This window comes from Enhydra lutris, unplaced genomic scaffold (assembly GCF_002288905.1).
Source record: "Enhydra lutris kenyoni isolate GAN:26980312 unplaced genomic scaffold, ASM228890v2 scaffoldscaffold68, whole genome shotgun sequence".
Taxonomy (NCBI): Eukaryota; Metazoa; Chordata; class Mammalia; order Carnivora; family Mustelidae; genus Enhydra; species Enhydra lutris.
The window spans coordinates 14,558,148-14,576,502 of record NW_019154152.1 but is presented as its reverse complement, the minus strand read 5'-3'; the positions used below and the strand labels follow the sequence as shown (position 1 = coordinate 14,576,502).

Here is an 18,355-nt window from a genome sequence, read left to right as displayed (position 1 = left end):
TGACGCTTAACCATAAAAAGTTAGAATTTAGAGTCTACCTTCTCTGAACTAATAAGCACTGTGTATTTCATTTCAGTTGAGGTGTGTTCTTCAAATATTTTTCTCCCAGCAAAAAATGTCATTCCTGGTGGTGATTTGGAATAGGCTAATGCCTTTGCTGAATAAGGTATTTATTTCTTTAGTTGAAGAAAATAATTTGGCAGCCTAAAATACTAAAATATGCAAAATAAAATGCTAAAGTAAATCTTTTAAAACAATTAGGATAAAGGAAAAAAGAAGTTATCAAGGAAGCTAAACCAAATAAGCTGCTAAATTTATACTTAGTTCTTAGGTAGCCACAGATAAAAGGGAAACCTGTTATTTACTGTTTCTTCCTGTCTGAGAAAAGGAAACCAGGAAGTACAGTCTCTTGAACTTAGCCAGATGCTTAGGGTCTGAATTTCTTTGCTCCCCTTCAGAGGTTCAGCTTATCTAAATGTAAAATGGGGACAACAATACTAACACTTCAGGGCTTTTGCAAAGAAAGAAAAGAGATGATATATATGAAAGATCTTTGCACTCTAAAATAAGCTATATAAATACAGGTTACAATAGCTTTATTTTTCATTTGGAAAGGTGTTTTTGACATTGGATTTCTAGTTTCAGTTTAAAGTGAAAAGATGTCCAATGAAGGTAAAAATAAATTATTTTTTCTTGTCAACTTATCACTCAGCTTTAAAGAGTAGTGATCACAGCCAATATATCATTAAAAATGTCTAGTAAACTGGTTAATAACTAAAATTAAGTGTTAAGTAAAATTAATTGGTTAAGTGTTCTTAATAACGAACACTTAACCTATTACCTACAACTACAAAAAGGTAATATCATCCCTTTAAATACAGAATGATACTTTTGGAAAACAACTACATATATGATTTTTCTACCTCAATTAAAGCCTTTATTTAAAGAGATATAATAGATACGTCAAGATACAAATATATATATATATATATATACATATATATATTTAATACACACATATTTAAATAGAAATAACTATCAACCTTAACAAGGAAAAAACAATCTTCTGGCTAATTCTTTATTATTTACTAAACATCTTTCAATTATTATTTATTAAACATTATTTACTAACATTTACTAAACAGTCTTCTGGCTTCATTCTTTCAGTTATTATTTACTAAACATCCCAAACATGCCCTGGGAGCTCATAAAGACCACAATCAGGTTCAAGTACAAAGACTGGTAACTCCATGGGGCTGGGGCCAATGCTGTGCAACAAAACCATCTTTCCTATCTCTGCTATTAAGGTAACCTTTTGCTTCAACCAGGCTGGTCTTGATATACCTTAAGCAGTGCTTCTTCCGCACCTTCGTTACCCCTCCTCTCTCACTAGCCAAACATCTTCATCCTTGAATTCCCAGTTCAGGTGCCATAGCTTTCTACTGAAGGATTCCTTCTGCACATCAGCCTAACAGGGATGAGAAGTCAACATCAAGAATAGATGATGGCAGTTACCAGTGATTGAGTACCCTTTCTGGAGACAAATTCTGAGCTATAAACTTGACATTCACTGTTTCTAGCCCCCACAACAATCCTGTGAGGACTAGGCAGCCCTTACAGATACAAGGAAATAGAGATGCAGTGAGATATTATTACATGCCCAAGTTCATCCAGTCAGTTAGTGGGATGCACATCCAGGTCTGTGGAACTCTAACCCACCACAGGGTTCTACCTACCAGGAGCCAGATCTGTACTTGGACAGAACCTCTCCTTTGATACTGATCATTGTAGGTCTTGTACTGTCCTGGGAAAAAGCTTGTGTTCAAAAAAGCAGAAAGATATAAAGTTATATCTAAGCTATATATAAAGCAGAAAGATATAATGTTACCTCAACTATGTAAGAAAAAGAAAAAGGGCTCCTGGGTAGCTCAGTTCATTAAGAGTCTGACTCATGACTTTGGCTCAGGTCATGATCTCATGGGTTGTAAGATCGAGCCCTGGGCTGGCCTCCATGCTCACTGAGGAGTCTGCTTGAAAGTCTCTCTTTTCTTCTCCATCTGCCTGTCCCCCACACCATGAGTGCTCTCCCTCCTCTTTCTGTCAACTAAATAATAAATAAATCTCTAAAAAAAGACAAAAGGTTTTGAAGATTTGGAAGGCACATATGAATGATGAGATTATAGACTCTAAAAAATTCTGTTCTTCTATCTTCTTCTGTACTCTAAAAACGCTTCTATGGGGCGCCTGGGTAGCTCAGTTGGTTCAGTGGCTGACTCTGGATTTTGCCTCAGGTCATGATCCCAGGATCCTGGGTTCAAGCCCACTTTGGGCTCCATGCTCAGTGGGGACTCTACTTGAGATTCTTTCTCTCCCTCTCTCTCTGTCCCTCCCCCAACTCATATGCTCTCTCTCTCTTTCTCTCAAATAATTAAGTCTTTAAAAAATTTTCTAAAATTGGCATATATTATTATTGAATTTAGAAAATATTTTTTAGAAAACACTTCAGAAAAATTTTTTAAAAAGATAGAGAGTGTACTAACATAAGGACAGACATCTAGATTAATGGAATAGAATTTAGAGTTCAGAAATAAATCCTCACATTTATAGTTAATTAATTTTCAACAAGAAGGCCAAGACAACTCAATGGGTAGAGAGTAGTCTTTTCATCAAATTTTTCTGAGATAATCAGACATTCACATGCAAAAGAATGAAATTGGACCTCTTAAATTCTACAAAAAAATTAATTCAAAATGGATCACAGACCTAAACGTATGAGCTAAAACTATACAGAAGCAAAACTGTGCTCAACTTTCTGAGATTTTTTTTTTTTTTTGACACCAAAAGCACAAGCAAGAAAAGGAAAAATAAATTTAAAAATTGGACTTTATTGTGGTGCCTGAGTGGCTCTGTCAGTTAAGCATCCGACTCTTGGTTTTGGCTCAGGTCATGATCTCAGGGTATGAGATCGAGCCCTACGTCGGGCTCCATGCTCACTGAGGAGTCTGCTGAAGGACTGTTTCTCCCTCTGCCTCTCTCTGCTCTCATTCTCTCTAAGATAAATAAATACATTTTTAAAAAATTAGACTTTATCAAAACTAAAGACATTTTACCTAACATAATTCTCTCTAGCTCCAACCATGTCATGGAGAATGGGAAGATTTCATTCCTTTTTATGGCTGAGTAATATTCCACTATATATATATATATATATATATATACACTACCTCTTCTTTATCGTTCATCAGTTGACAGACATTTGGGCTGTTTCCATAATTTGGCTATTGTAGATAATGCTACTATAAACACAGGGGTGCAAGTATCCTTTTGAATTGGTGTTTTTGTATTCTTCAGCTAATACGTCATAGGGCAATGGCTGGATTGTAGGGTAGTTCTATTTTTAAGCTTTTGAGGAAATTCCATATTGTTTTCAGAGTGGCTAGATTAGCTTCCATCAACAACAGTGCAAGAGGGTGCTCCTTTCTTCACATCCTTTCCAACACCAGTTGTTTCTTGTGTTTTTGATTGTAGCCATTCTGTCCAGGGGACGGTTTAAATGGGTGATGGGAACTAAGGAGTGCACTGGTTATAATGAGCACCAGATGATGTATGGAAGTACTGAATCATGATATTATACACCTGAAACTAATATTACACTGCATGTTAAATAACTGGAATTTGAATAAAATCTTAAAACCTAAAAACCTCTGTGCTTCAATGGCCTATCAATAAATGTGCTATCAATAAAGTGAACAAGACGGCCTATGGAAGGGGAAAAAATGTTTGCACATCATACAGTGAGAAGGGACTTGTGTCTAGGTTATATAAAGTACCCTTACAACTCAATAACAAGGACAAATAATCCAACTTAAAAATGGGCAAGGGGCCTGAGTATTTCTCCAAAGAACATATTACAAATGTCCAATAAACATGTGAAAAGATGCACAACATCATTAGCAAATAGGAAAGTTCAACTCAAGACCACAATGAGATACCATGTTGCATCCAGCAAGATGGCTATAATAAAAAATATAGAAAATAACAAGTGCTGCTGGGGATGGGTAAGGGAACTGAAACTCTTATACACTGCTGCTGGGAAGGTCAAATGGCAATTCTCAAAATGTTAAACAGTTACCATGTGGTGCAGCAATTCCACTCCCAGGTAAATACCCAAGAGTAATGAAAATATATGTCCTCACAAAAACCTGTCCATGAATATTCCTAGCAGTATTACACATTCTAGCCAAAAAGTGTAAACAACCCAAATGTCCACCAACTGATGAATTGATTAATAAAATGTGGTATATATCCATATACATCTTCAAATAGCCAAAATGATTTGGCAAAAAAAAAAAAAACAAAAAAGGAATGAATGATACATGCTATCACATGGATGAACCTTGAATATATAAAAGTGTAAGAAGCCAATCACAAAGATCACATACTTAGGAGCCTATTTATAGGAAATGTTGGAATAGGTAAATCTGTAGAAACAGAAAGTAGAATGTTAGCTGCCTAGGGATGGGTGTCTTGGGGAATGGGGAGTTAAGTAATGGGTACAGGGTTTCTTTGGGGGCAATAAAAACATTTAAAGTTGACTGTGGTGATAGTTGCACAATCAGTGGATATACTAAAAACCATGGAACTCTACATTTATTTAAATAGATGAATTATATGACATGTGAATTATATCACAGTAAAGTTTTCTTTAAAGATATAGGTATGGGACTTAAAAAAACGTTTCTACTACATTACTGGCAAATTTCGTAGGCAGCAGCGGGAGAAAATGGCAGTCTGACTATTAAAACTTCCTTGGAATTTGTATTCTCAATTCCAAGAATTAAGAAAATAAGAACGTGTTTTCTTCCCATGTGTCACATAGATTGGACTGTATGTTGAAGAAATAGACAAGAATTTAAGCTGCTGGGTGTAAGCTGGCACTCATCCCTTCTAAATAGCTGAGCACAGTAGGCCCCAAGAGTAGTCAGGTTGTAGAGAAAGACCATGTCCTTGGCAGAACAGAGGTTTCCAACTGTTTTTGGAAGGAGAAGCTACTTTTACTTTCTATGAAGTCTTAAAATAACCTGAGGGGAAAGAGAGGTAATAGAGTGAAAGGAAGAGCGGTCATGAAGTCCCCGCATTCTAGTCCTGGTTCTTCTGTTGAGCTCTTGCTCTCAGGCTTCCCATCCGCAAAAGGCAGATCACTGTCTGTAACCTATCTACCTCATAGGATTGTAAGAAGACCCACATTTTAAAAAAAATTAAAAAAAGAAATAAAGAAATAAACGTCAGTGGGATATAGCCAGATTGACATCAGGAGATTTGGTCTTGATTTGTTTGCCATTTAATAGTTTTGTCGTCCTCTGGAAGTTAGTGTAGCAGCAGCTCAATTTTTTATCTCTAAAGACAGACCCGGTCAACTGCTTCAATGGGCATGAAATATGATAAAGAAGTAAAAAGTATAATAAAAAGCCACATTACATTCAAAACAAACGTAAATCATCATTAATATTTGTAAACTAGATCCTCAAAAAGTATTACTGTTAAGCATTCAAGAAAGGAGTGAAAAGGCCTGGCTTAAGAAATGTCAAAGAAAATCAGGAAAGAGCCCACTGATAATTCCTGGCCATGAACTGAGCACACTGGATGGACTTGTACTGAACATATTACCAGAATTTAACTGTTAAGTCTCTTATATCATGTTCCAAATTTAGGAAACCAATAAGTGTGTCTTATCAGACTATGAGCAACTCAATTATTTTGTAGGAAATCTGGATGGCCACCTTCTCTACAACAGCAGTTCTTAAACTTTTTGGTCTCAAAATCTCTACATTTTTTCAAATTACTGAGGACGTTAAAGAACTTTGTTTTTATATGGGTCATTTATACCAATGTTACCATATTAGAAGTTACTTTTAAATATTTAATTCATTTAAAAATAACAAATGACGGGCACTAGGGTGGCTCACCCGGCTAAGAGTCTGCCTTTGGCTCAGGTCATGATCCCAGGGTCCTGGGATTAAGCCCTGCATCAGGCTCCCTGCTAAGTGGGAAGCCTGCTTTTCCCTTTCCCTCTGCCTGCCTGCTCTGCCTGCTCGTGCTCTCTATCTCTCTGTTAAATAAATAAATAAAATCTTTAAATACATATATAATTAATATGAAACATTGTTTTAGTTTCAGGTGTACAACATAACGACTGGATAAGTATATAATTTGCAAAATGATCATCACAATTAGTCTAGTCATTCATCACCTTACAGTTACTAATTTTTTTCTTAGGGTGAGAATTTTAAGACATATGGACGGTCTCTGACCAACAATGATTTATTTGACTAATGATTTTTTGATGGTGTGGGTTATGGATGGAGTGAAAGTGATACACATTCACTAGAAACTGTATTTTGAAGTCTGAATTTTGATCTTTTCCCAGGCCTGTGACAGGTGGTACAATCCTCTCTCATGATGCTGGGCAGCGGTGGAGAGCTACAGCTCCGTCAGCCATGTGACCACAATGGTAAGCAACTGATGCCTTCACAACCATTTTGTCCCCATAAAATCATTCTGTCACTTTCAGTAGAGTATTCAATAAATTACATGAGATATTCAATACTTTATTACAAAATGGGCTTTGTGTTAGATGATTTTGCCCAACTGTAGGCTAATGAAAGTGTTCTGAGTATGTTTAACGTAGGCCAGGCTAAGCTATGACATTCAGTAAGTTAGTTGTATTAAATACATTTTTGACATGGCATTTTTAACTTGCAAAGGATAATGGTAATCAGAATATAAGCCCACCACAAGTCAAAGATCTGTATTTTCTTAGCAATTAAAAAAAAAAAAGATTTTAGTTATTTATTTGAGAGATAACAACAGAGATAGTGAGAGAGTGCACTAGATGAGGAGGAGAAGCAGGCTCCCCGCTGAGCAGGGAGCCCTACAGACTTCCAGCTCCATCCCAGGATGCTGGGACCATGACCTGAGCTGAAGGCAGACATTTAACCGACTGAGCTACCCAGGCACCCCTCTTAGCAACTTAAAATATATGATACAGTATTATTAACTGTAGTTACCATGCTATACATTATATCCCCAGGACTTATTTGCTTTATAACTGGAAGTTGTGCTTTTTGACCATTTTCAGACATTTTACTCACTCCTTAATGCCCCCAGCTCTGGCAACCCCTGAACAGTCTCCGTACCTGAGTTCGATTTTTGTTTTAAAATTCCACATATAAATGAGATCATTTGGCATTTGTCTTTCTCTACCTGACTTGTTTCACTTAGCACAATGCCCTCAAGATCCATCCATTTGTTGCAAATGGCGGGATTTACTTCTTTTATTATGGCTGAATAATTTTCCAGGGAATGTGTGTACACATACCACACTTTCTTTATCCCTCCATCCACTGATGGACATTTAAATTGTTTACATATCTGAGCTACTGCAACTAATGCAACAGTGAATATGTGGGTGAAGACATCTTTTAGATTTAGTGTTTTCATTTCCTTTGGTTAAATACCCAGAAGTGGAATTGCTACACCATATTATAGCTTTATTTTGAATTTCTTGAGGAACCTCCACATTGCTTTCCATTTTGTCTGCACCAATTTATATTCCTGCGAACAGTACACAAGTGTTTCCTTTTCTCCGTATTCTTTTTTTTTTTTTTAAAGATTTTATTTATTTATTTGTCAGAGAGAGAGAGAGGGAGAGAGAGGGAGAGAGAGCAAGCACAGGCAGACAGAATGGCAGGCAGAGGCAGAGGGAGAAGCAGGCTCCCTGATGAGCAAGGATCCCGATGTGGGACTCGATCCCAGGACGCTGGGATCATGACTTGAGCCAAAGGCAGCTGCTTAACCAACTGAGCCACCCAGGCGTCCCCTTTTCTCCGTATTCTTGCCAACACTGGCTAATTCTTGTCTTTTGGATAATAGTGAGGTGATATGTCATCGTGGTATTGATTTGCATTTCCCTGAGGATCAGGGATGTTTAGCACCATCCATCATATATTTTAAATCTGTTCAGTTCTCTCCATCTCTAACCCTACTATCCTAGTCCAAGCTACCAACCACCCTCATCAGGTCTTTTGAAATAGCCACCTCAGTGGTATCTTAGTTCTATTCTAGTTCTTTATAATTCATTTGAGAAGAACAATCTTTGAAAAAATAAATCAAGCCACTATCCTGCTTTAATTATTCATTGGCTCCCCTTTGTATTTAGAATTAAATTCAAACTCTTTATAATCTCTAGCCCTTATAGGATATGCTCCCTGGCTACCTCTCTCCTTACTTACTATACTCTTATCACATTAGCCATCTACACAAGCTCTTTCCTACATCAGGGATTGGGCATTCACTGCTCCCATGACCTTAACTTACTGTTTCCTAGCTCTTTGTATGGCTGGTTCCTTGTCATCTCCATGTCTTAACTCAATATTGCTTCCTCAATAAGGCTTATTTGACAATGTTATCTGCAGGTCCTTCTCTCCAGTTACGTCCCATTATATCGCCTAGCTGATTTCTATTATAGCACTTAACACAATCTAAGATTACTTTGTTTACTGTCTTTTCATTAGCTTATAAGTTTAATGAGAGAGTTTCCTTTAAAAAAAAAAAAAAAGCTTTATTCTGATATAGCTCACCTACCATAAAATTCACCCATGTAAAGTGTATAATCCAATGGTATTTAATATTTTATTTTATTTTATTTTTAAAGATTTTTATTTATTTATTTGACAGAGAGATCACAAGCAGGCAGAGAGGCAGGCAGAGAGAGAGGAGGAAGCAGGCTCCCTGCTGAGCAGAGAGCCCGATGTGGGGCTCGATCCCAGGACTCTGAGATCATGACCTGAGCCAAAGGCAGCGGCTTAACCCACTGAGCCACCCAGGCGCCTTATTATTATTTTTAATTATGGTAAAATATATTACATAAAATGTGTCATTTGGGCCATTTTAAAACCATTTTTAAGTGTATAATTCAGTGGCATTATCATTATATTCACAATGTTATGGAACTATCAACACTATCTTCTTCTAAAATTTTTTCATCACCCCAGACAGAAACTGTAACAGAGGTAAGTAATAACTCTCCCATTTCCCAGCTCCTAGTAACCTCCAACTTCTATGCATTTGCCTAGTTCAGATAATTCATATAAGTGGAACCATACAGTATCTGTGTTTTTGTACCTGGCTTATTTATGAGGCAGAGATCTTGTGTGTCGTATTCACTGTTCTTTTTTTTTTTTTAAGATTTTATTTATTTATTTGAGAGAGAGAGAGAGAGAAGGAGAGAGAGAAGGAGAGAGCATGAGAAGGGGTGGGTTAGAGGGAGAAGCAGACTCCATGCCGAGCAGGGAGCCTGATGTGGGACTCAATCCCAGGACTCCAGAATCATGACCTGAGCTGAAGGCAGTTGCTTAACCAACTGAGCCACCAGGCGTCCCCTTACTCACTGTTCTCACTCAGAATATACAGCACATGGCAGATGCACAACAAATACTTGTTGATTCAATTCATAATTTGAAGCAAGTCACAATTCTTTGGGATCTGTTTCTTAACTGTGTATAACAATTCATTCATTCATTCAACATTCTTTTGAGACTTTACAGTTTTAAGCATCGTGCTTACTCACTGAAATATCATAACGTGTAAAATAGCTGTCTCTGCTCAATGAACATTCAGTTTCTTTCCTACATGGGAATGTTATCTTCTTTGACTCTGTGCACTTTTAGGATGGAAATACAGTGGACCGTTGACCAATGCAAGGGTTAGGGATGCTGATTGCCCACACAGATGAAAACTGCCTCTAACTTCCGACTTCCCAAAACCTAACTACTAATTGCCTCCTGTTGACTGGAAAGCTTACCAATAATACAACCAGTTGATTAATACATATTCTGTATATGTATTACATACTGTGTGCTTGCTCTTATGATATGCCGAGAAAATGTTATTAAGTCACAAGAAAGAGAAAATTACATTTATAGTACTGTCCTTAGCAAAAAAACACAACAACAACAACAACAACAACAAAACCATATATAAGTGGACCTTCATGGTTCAAATTCATGTTGTTCTAAGGGTCAACTGTATACAGAACAATGAAGCATACAGAAGCAAGGGAATCTCCGCCCCACCTCTCAGAATAAGTAATCCTAACTGGGGCAAGAAATGTCCAAAGCCATACTGTCTTCAAATCCATTTAACATTAGCTGCGTCTTTCATTTCAAAGGGTGATAATAAGGGTAACGTGGATACATATATATGTTTCAAACAATAGAACTCTCCATAAATGTAAGGCAAAAGTATTGTATTTTTTGATTTATTACTTTTTATGCTCTAAAAGCTAAAACTAAAAGCAAACTACTATGTTATATGCAAATTCTAATGTAATGTACTTATAAAGTTACTGTCAATTGTGGCAGAACTTGGTTATTTATTTATTTATTTTACAGAGAGAGAGAGAGAGAGAGAGAGAGAGAGAGAGACAGCAAGAGAGGGAACACAAACAGGGGGAGTGAGAGAGGGAGAAGCAGGCCCCCGCGGGGCAGGGAGCCCGATGTTGGGCTTGATCCCAGGACCCTGGGATCATTACCCGAGCTGAAGGCAGAGGCTTAATGACTGAGCCACCCAGGTGCCCCAGAACCTAGTTTTTTAAATCAATGTTAATTATACTGTGCCTGAATTTTGCCAGGTCTGTTCCTGTAGTGTTACATGTTGACCAACAAAGAAAGCTATTTCCAGACAAAGGGGCTGACAAGTGAAAAATATTACCAAGTGGTACTAAAAACAAGGCACTTCACTTTATTCACTTTCAATACCCAGTAGAGCACACAGACACATACCTTTAGACCGCAATGACAGGAAGAGGGCAAGGGAGGCCTTACCACCCCTCTCAGCTCTTCAAACAACACTTGAGGATTTCTACTTGAAGGCCTGTCTTTCTAAGCTTATGCTTTCAAAACGGGCTGGACTGGTCCCAAATACTGAAGTAACAAATATTACTAAATTCTGTCATTTCCTCTACCAAAAAAGTGATTTTACTACTACTTCTGGTTGTGATGAAAGGTCCTATTGACTATTCAAATCCTCAACCAAGTTATGGATGCAGTATTAAATGACTTCACTCCTTTTTCTCTGGCACTTTAACACATGCCAATGCTTTCATCCACCTCCACTAACCTGGCCTATAAATTACTGAGGTGGGGCCATTTTAATAGTACGATTTGTTCACATCTCTAGAAGTGGGGTATAAATGAGACTGGCTGAGAAGAAAAAACTCTCCTTTGACAACATGTATTAATATGTAAGGTATAGAAATATATGTAAGGTATAGAAAACTAAATCTTCAAAAAGTTGGAAATTTTTTCCTGATACAATATATATGATTAGGGCTCATACTGATTAATACTTTTTTGATTTGTTATAAATTGAAATGTAACAAAGTGATGGTATTAAGGCCAAAGACAAAATGAAATATTTCTCAAGAAATATTAGAAGATGGACCATATACAGTTGAAGCAAAAAAAAGCCTTAAGGTCACAAATTCAATAATAGTTTCTTTCTAAATTGTCAGAAAGGGCCTCCTGAATGCACTCTGAAACCTAAGACAATTTGTTTATAAAAAGCTGATTGTCCTCTCCTTTTAAAACTGCCACACAGTGATGAAAAATACAGAGGGCAAGATACTTGCTCTCTCTGGATTTAAAGGAGTTAACTTATCAATCTTAAACCCACACACAAGTGACAAGTGTAGTCTTTCAAATCTTCCAAAAAAATTATTAAGTTGCAGATACAAAAAAACTAGAAACCATCTATTGTTTAAACAGATGAATAAAACTAGTTCAGCATGCTTGTGACCTTGGTTCAGTTAAGAATAAAGTCAGAGGCTTCTTCTTGGGAAGTGCTCCAGAGTGAGGACCAAACAGGTACCCGAGCTGAGTCTGAGGTGCAGGGTGGACTTGCCCAAATTTTCCACTGCATACAACCTCCATCTTTGTCTTGTTTTCAAAGCAAGCTGGACTTTTCGTAGCGCCTCTTTCAGCATCCTCTGGCATTCCTATGTGTGTGAACTGTGTGTGTGTGTGTGTGTGTGTGTGTGTGTGTCCACGCCCGCATGTGCGTGCAGCTGAAATTTACCAGGAAATCCAGACATTCAGCTCTAGCCTTAATCAGGAGTAGGTTTCAGAATCTTCCAACAGACTTTGGACCTCAACCTAAGTATTTAGGGCAAGAAACAGAAAATAGGGCAAGGAGAGACAAACCTCTGCATTCAGATCAGAACTTAGTTCCACCAACTTTCCTGACATCCTGCCCCCCAGACTCTGGACTCATGTGCCCTTTTCCACATTGGCTGACCTCACCTGGAGGTACTCTCTAATTTACTTAGCCCTCTTCTCCCTTCATGAACTCTTAGGCCACTTCTGCCTTTTCCATAGTATAAAAACTATAATCAGAAAAAAAACAAAACAAAACAACCAAACTATAATGTAGCATAAGACAGCCTTGAAATAAAAGTCCTATTTCTTTCCTTCCTTCCTTTTTTTTTTTTCCCAAGCAGGTTCTATGCCCTACATGTGGCTTGAACTCATGACCCCAGGATCAAGGGTAGCATGCTCCACCAAACGAGTGAGCCAGGCGCCCCTAAAGTCCTATTTCCTAGACTAAGATGAATCTCTGCCAAAAGTGGAGAGAGAGAAAGCATCAGGTGTGGGAAGAATGGCACAAGAATGGAAAGATGAGTCACAGGTCAGAGCCTGAAGTAAAGAACACAGGCTGCAATGGCAGTAATGAGCAAGCAGTATGACTGCGAGGGCGATGAGTACACACTTACAAAGCAAATGATTAAAGGAAGACTGCAGACTAGAAATTTGATCCAATATCAGAAAAGATAAGAATCTAAATAAAATCAAATTAAACATTAAACTGATATTTGATGAGAGATAGCCAGGCAAAGATGATACCATATGGAGGAATAATTCTAGATCCATCAGGAAAGAATAAGGGAAATTTTCAGCGAGTCTTTATATTCATACAGATAAAAGGCAGTCTTTTAAAAACAAAAACATTATAAACCTTCTTGCTTCTATTAAAAGAGAAGGTCTGAGGATACAGCTGATAATGTCTTTAAATAACAGTCAAATCCTGGATGCTTATCCATGTGCTATTCCAACTGAGTATGTTCAAATAAAAACAACGCACTGAAGCTGATCTTCCTTTACAACTAGAAAATATATGAAACGTCTACCTCTGAAAGCACAGTCAAGTATGCTACAGAAATTCTGCATGGCTCTTTTCGGAAAATGAAAACCCGAGCACCTGTTAGTCTTTCTACAGCATATGGGAAGACTTTATTTAAATGAGATACTAACTGGCTTAATGTCGAAAGAGCCGCAGAAACCCCAGATGGGTTGGAAGGACCACGTGGTTGGTCTTTTCTTTTTGGTTCTTGCAAAACAAGGTGAGGAGACCATTAAGGACTTGCCAGAGGCACTAAACTTTTACTCCATAAACAACTCCCGATGCAAAATGAGTCCCTGAAAGTGGTTTAAGAGAACAAAGTGATGTAAGAGAAGAAAGCTGTGTGAGAAGCTACAGAGGAAAAAAGTTATGAACGGACACATTCAAGTACAGTCTACTAGCAAGTAACAACTTAGTAAAGGGCTTCTGAGTTTAGAAGGATTTCAATGTGCACCCATTGCTTCTTAGGAGTACTTATAATGGCATAAAATTAGGCTGTGGCCAAAAAAGAACTTCGCATTATCACCGTAACTGGTTAAATAAAACAGTCAACTGTAGTAGCACTTATTTATAAAGAAAGATGGTCAGCAACCCAATAAGTAGGTTGTATGTGGGAAGTAGAAAAGGAGTGAAGAGAGGTTACTTACCTGTGCTATATTTTTGTTCAGAAGATAGACACCATAATCAAATTGTAACTTCTCCCCTCCTTTTGGATATAATGGAAACCTTAAAAAAAAAAAAAATCCAGTAGGATCAGAAGTTTTCCAAAGCTTGAGTAAAACAACCTCCAAGTTGTTGACAAAGATAGAAGTTCCCTGAATACAGCATAAATATGTAAAGACTTGGACTACCAGCTGGTTATAGTCCCTGCAACCCATTATCTTAATATCTTCATAATTAGTCCAATCAGATCAATGGTTCCTTTGTTTCAAAAAAAACTGAGGGATGCCTGGGTGGTTCAGTTGGTTGAACATGCGACTCTCGGTTTTGGCTCAGGTCATAATCTCAGGGTCATGAGACTGAGCCCTGCAACGGGCTCCAAGCTTAGCGCGGAGTCTGCTGGGGAATCTTTCTCTCCCTTTCCCTTTGCTCCACCCCTCCCACACATGTGCTCTCTTTCTCTCTCAAATAAATAACTTTCCAAAAAATTGAGTAGGTCATGCCACAATGGACTAATACATAAAAAAATGACCCAACTAACCCCAAGAAGTTGAGACCACTATGTTTCATATTTATGTATCATAAACTTACCACCCTAAACTTAAGATCCTAGAAGCTTTTCCTCTAATACTCTGGGCCTTACAGCTCAAGTTCTATTAAATAGAAAAGAAGATTAAGGGGGAAAAATTCAGACTTGAAAGCAACATATAAGATTTCTGTTTCTTTCAAGGTGGCCAGTCAAATCAACAGTACTAATACGAGTGAAAATTCATCCAAAATTCACTCACACCCACAGGTGTGCTATTTGAATGTTATTTCTCCAAGGCAATGTCATGCCATAGAGCTCTCATCAGACTTTCCATTTTAACCTGACTCACTGAATTAACAAAGGCATGAGATTTGTGGATCCTTATCAACATGATGAGTTATTTCAGAAAATAAGTTTCTCTCACTATTACCTTTTCCCTATCCCTGCAAATGAAGAAGAAAATGTTATATTCTACTCATATCTTCCCAATTCTCAAGACTAAGCATACATTTCTATCCTCTGAAATAAACACACAAACACAGATCAATCACAATTTAGATAGGATCAAGAAGAAAACTTCACCTTCTTTAGTTCTGCAATATATGATTATTCTCAAAAATAAAATAATCCTATTGAAATGAATGGAAGGTGACAATTAGTGGACATTCTTAATTTCAACTGCCCGAGGAAAAGATACATTCCATAAAGTCTGATGGATATTGTTTTCCAGGAAAAATAAAGGAAATAATTAAAAACCTTTATATTGGGGCACTGGGTAGCTCAGTGGGTTAAAGCCTCTGCCTTCAGCTCAAGTCAGGATCCCAGGGTGCTGGGATCGAGCCCCACATTGGGTTCTCTGCTCAGCAGGGACCCTGCTTCCTCCTCTCTCTCTGGCTACTTGTGATCTCTGTCAAATAAATAAATAAAATCTTTAAAAAAACCCTTTATATTAAATTCTTTTTTTTTTAAATATTTATTTATTTGCCAGAGAGAGAGAGAGGGAGAGAGAGAGAGAGAGAGAGAGAGAGAGAGAGAGAGAGTATTTAGATAGATATCACAGGCAGGCAGGCAGAGAGGGGGAAGCAGGTTTCTGGCTGAGCAGGGAGCCTGACGTGGGGCTCAATCCCACAACCCTGAGATCATGACCCGAGCCAAAGGCAGAGGCTTAACCCACTGAGCCACCTAGGGGCCCCATATTAAATTCTTGAAAGCTGTTGATTACATATAGTTTCCAAAAGGTAAATTCATTGTGCTATAAAATTACAGGCACTGCGGAATGAGTAAGTTCATGAACTTCTTTATTCTCTACTAAGGGAACACCAAATGTTTCATACATCCATCAAGAAGATACAGCTTTGTATTTAATTGAAGCAACAAAAAATAAAGCAGGCCATGTGGTGTGGCCCTAAATTGAGACACATAAAAATAACAGCAAACTTAGGATAAGCAAAGTGCAGCACTAGGCTTTCCCAGGGTGTTTGGGAATCATCCAAACTTGTATGAGGTAGCTTGCAAAGAAACTACCTAATTGCAAAGACGTAATAACACAGGGGCCCTCTGGAAGGAATCTAGTAGAGTCTCAAAGCTCTGTATTATGTAGTTGTTATTCTATAAACATCACATGTAGACTATCTGCACAGCTTTCCAATCCCACATATATATACACCTTCAAGTTACCAATACAGAAACAGTTTCAAATGTTAGAAGAGTACATTGAAATAAGCACACGCTAATAAGCTAAGTCTCTACATTCCTGAGAAATGGATGTCACAACATGGACTTTATAACTTCATCAGGACTTCTTTATAGAAAAAGTCACAAGGTGTGTACGTAACATTAAAACAAATCTGAAGAGTGATTAAAACCAAAGGTTCAAATAGGACAATTTTAAGACAGATCGATCATTCAGACAGAGTTCCTATCTTACATTGCTTTCAAATTCCTTTTTTTTTTTTTTAAGATTTTATTTATTTATTTGACAGAGATTGAGAGAGAGAGAGAGAGCACAAGTGGGCAGAGAGGCAGCCAGAGAGAGGGGGGAAGTAGGCTCCCTTCAGAGCAGAGAGCCCGATGCTGGGCTCAATCCCAGGACCCTGAGATCATGACTTGAGCTGAAGGCAGAGGCTTAACCCACTGAGCGACCCAGGTGCCCCCAATTGGGAAATTCTTATAGGTTATGTTCCTTATGGGTTTTATAATAATCTCATTTGACTATAAAAAGCATGCAGTGAAGCAGATGGTCCAGGGTTTTTGTTAAAAAAAAAAAATGATTTGCCTTGATCACCTACTCAGTGGGAGAGACATGACTGGAGTATTAGGTCTTCAATTATAAATTCAGTATTCTTTATCGCCTCTAAGTGCTTAAGAGAAGCAGCACAACCAAGATCACTAGAAGAATGGGAGCTCTGGTTCTAAGAGAAATGGTTGAAAGAATAAGAGATGTTCACTCTGGAGCACAGAAGTTGCAGAGAAAACTAATAAAGGACTTCCAGAGAGAAAAAGAATTGTTTTTGTTCTCATGGTTTCAAACAGGGAGAACCGAAGTTAATGATAAAAGTTACAGGAAAATTGATTTCACCCAGAGTTAGTCAAAAATCCAAAAGATCCTGGGTAAAGGCAGCCAATCAGAAGCTGGACAATAAATGATGGACATATATTCAGGGGCCTAATAGGCTGAATGATGGCCCCCAAAAGGTATGTCCATACCCAAATTCTGCTAATGTGAACTTATTTGGAAAAAGGGCTGCCATTAAGTTAAGGATCCTAAGATGAGATCATCCTCAGTTACCTGGGTGGGCCCTAAAGCCATTATATGTCTGTATCAGGGCCATACAGAGGAACAGACACAGAGGTGAACATCATGTGAAGATGGAGGCAGAAATTAGTTACACATAGCCTTACCTGGAACCACTAGAGGCTGGAAAAGGCAAGGAAAGACTCTCCCCAAGAGCCTCTGGAGGGAGTGTGACCCTGCTGACACTTTAGTTTAGGAACTCAGGCCTCCAGAACTATGAGAGAATAACTTTCTGCTGTTTGAAGCCACCAAGTCTGAGATATTTTGTTACAGCAGCTCTAGAAACTGACACACAGGTGGCGGGGGGGACTACCAAACACTGAATGACTCAGTAGACTAGATGAAGTATACCTCCTCCATCTCCAGGATTCTGTAATATTAAATAAGCAAAACTAAATATACTGAATATAACTTCATCTTTCCTTCAGGAACCAAGAAAATATTTCAAGACCGTAATCCAAAGAGTCATAATGACAGTCAACAGCTAAGGCTGCAAAGTCCATCTACTGAGATGCCAGTAAATGGAATGAGCAAAAAAGAGACTCATCTGTATATGAATTCACATATAGATACACATGAATTACTTTCTGTGTGTGTGCATGTGTATATACATGAAGAACAAATTTCACTGAATTTGGAAAAAAAAATGTAAAAGGAAGTGACTATGAATCATTCTTCATTTTTTTTTTTTTTAAAGATTTTATTTATTTATTTGACAGAGAGAAATCACAAGTAGGCAGAGAGGCAGGCAGAGAGAGAGGAGGAAGCAGGCTCCCTGCTGAGCAGAAAGCCCGATGTGGGGCTTGAACCAGGACCCTGGGATCATGACCTGAGCCCAAGGCAGATGCTTAACAATTGAGCCACCCAGGCGCCCCCACATTTTGCTCTTAACCCATACTCTGTTGTCTTATCAAGAGGATGCATACTCCATTTGCAAATAAGATTATGAAGTCTTTGAGGACAGGGGCTAAGTATGTAAGTTTTCTGAAATCCCCTTTTTTTTAAAGATTTTATTTATTTATTTGACAGAGAGAAATCACAAGTAGGCAGAGAGGCAGGCAGAGAGAGAGGAGGAAGCAGGCTCCCTGCTGAGCAGAAAGCCCGATGTGGGGCTTGAACCCAGGACCTGGGATCAT

At 38.1% G+C, this 18,355-nt stretch overlaps 1 protein-coding gene across 1 annotated transcript in view; it reads right to left on the bottom strand.

Moving 5' to 3' along the window:
- LOC111159380 (UV radiation resistance associated) overlaps window positions 1-18,355 on the bottom strand; it is a 324,480-nt gene that overhangs the window by 59,811 nt on the left and 246,314 nt on the right. Inside the window, exon 13 of the mRNA XM_022521795.1 lies at window positions 13,884-13,962. Within this exon, the coding sequence (XP_022377503.1) occupies window positions 13,884-13,962 (79 nt within the window). The remainder of the gene's footprint in view (window positions 1-13,883; window positions 13,963-18,355) is intronic.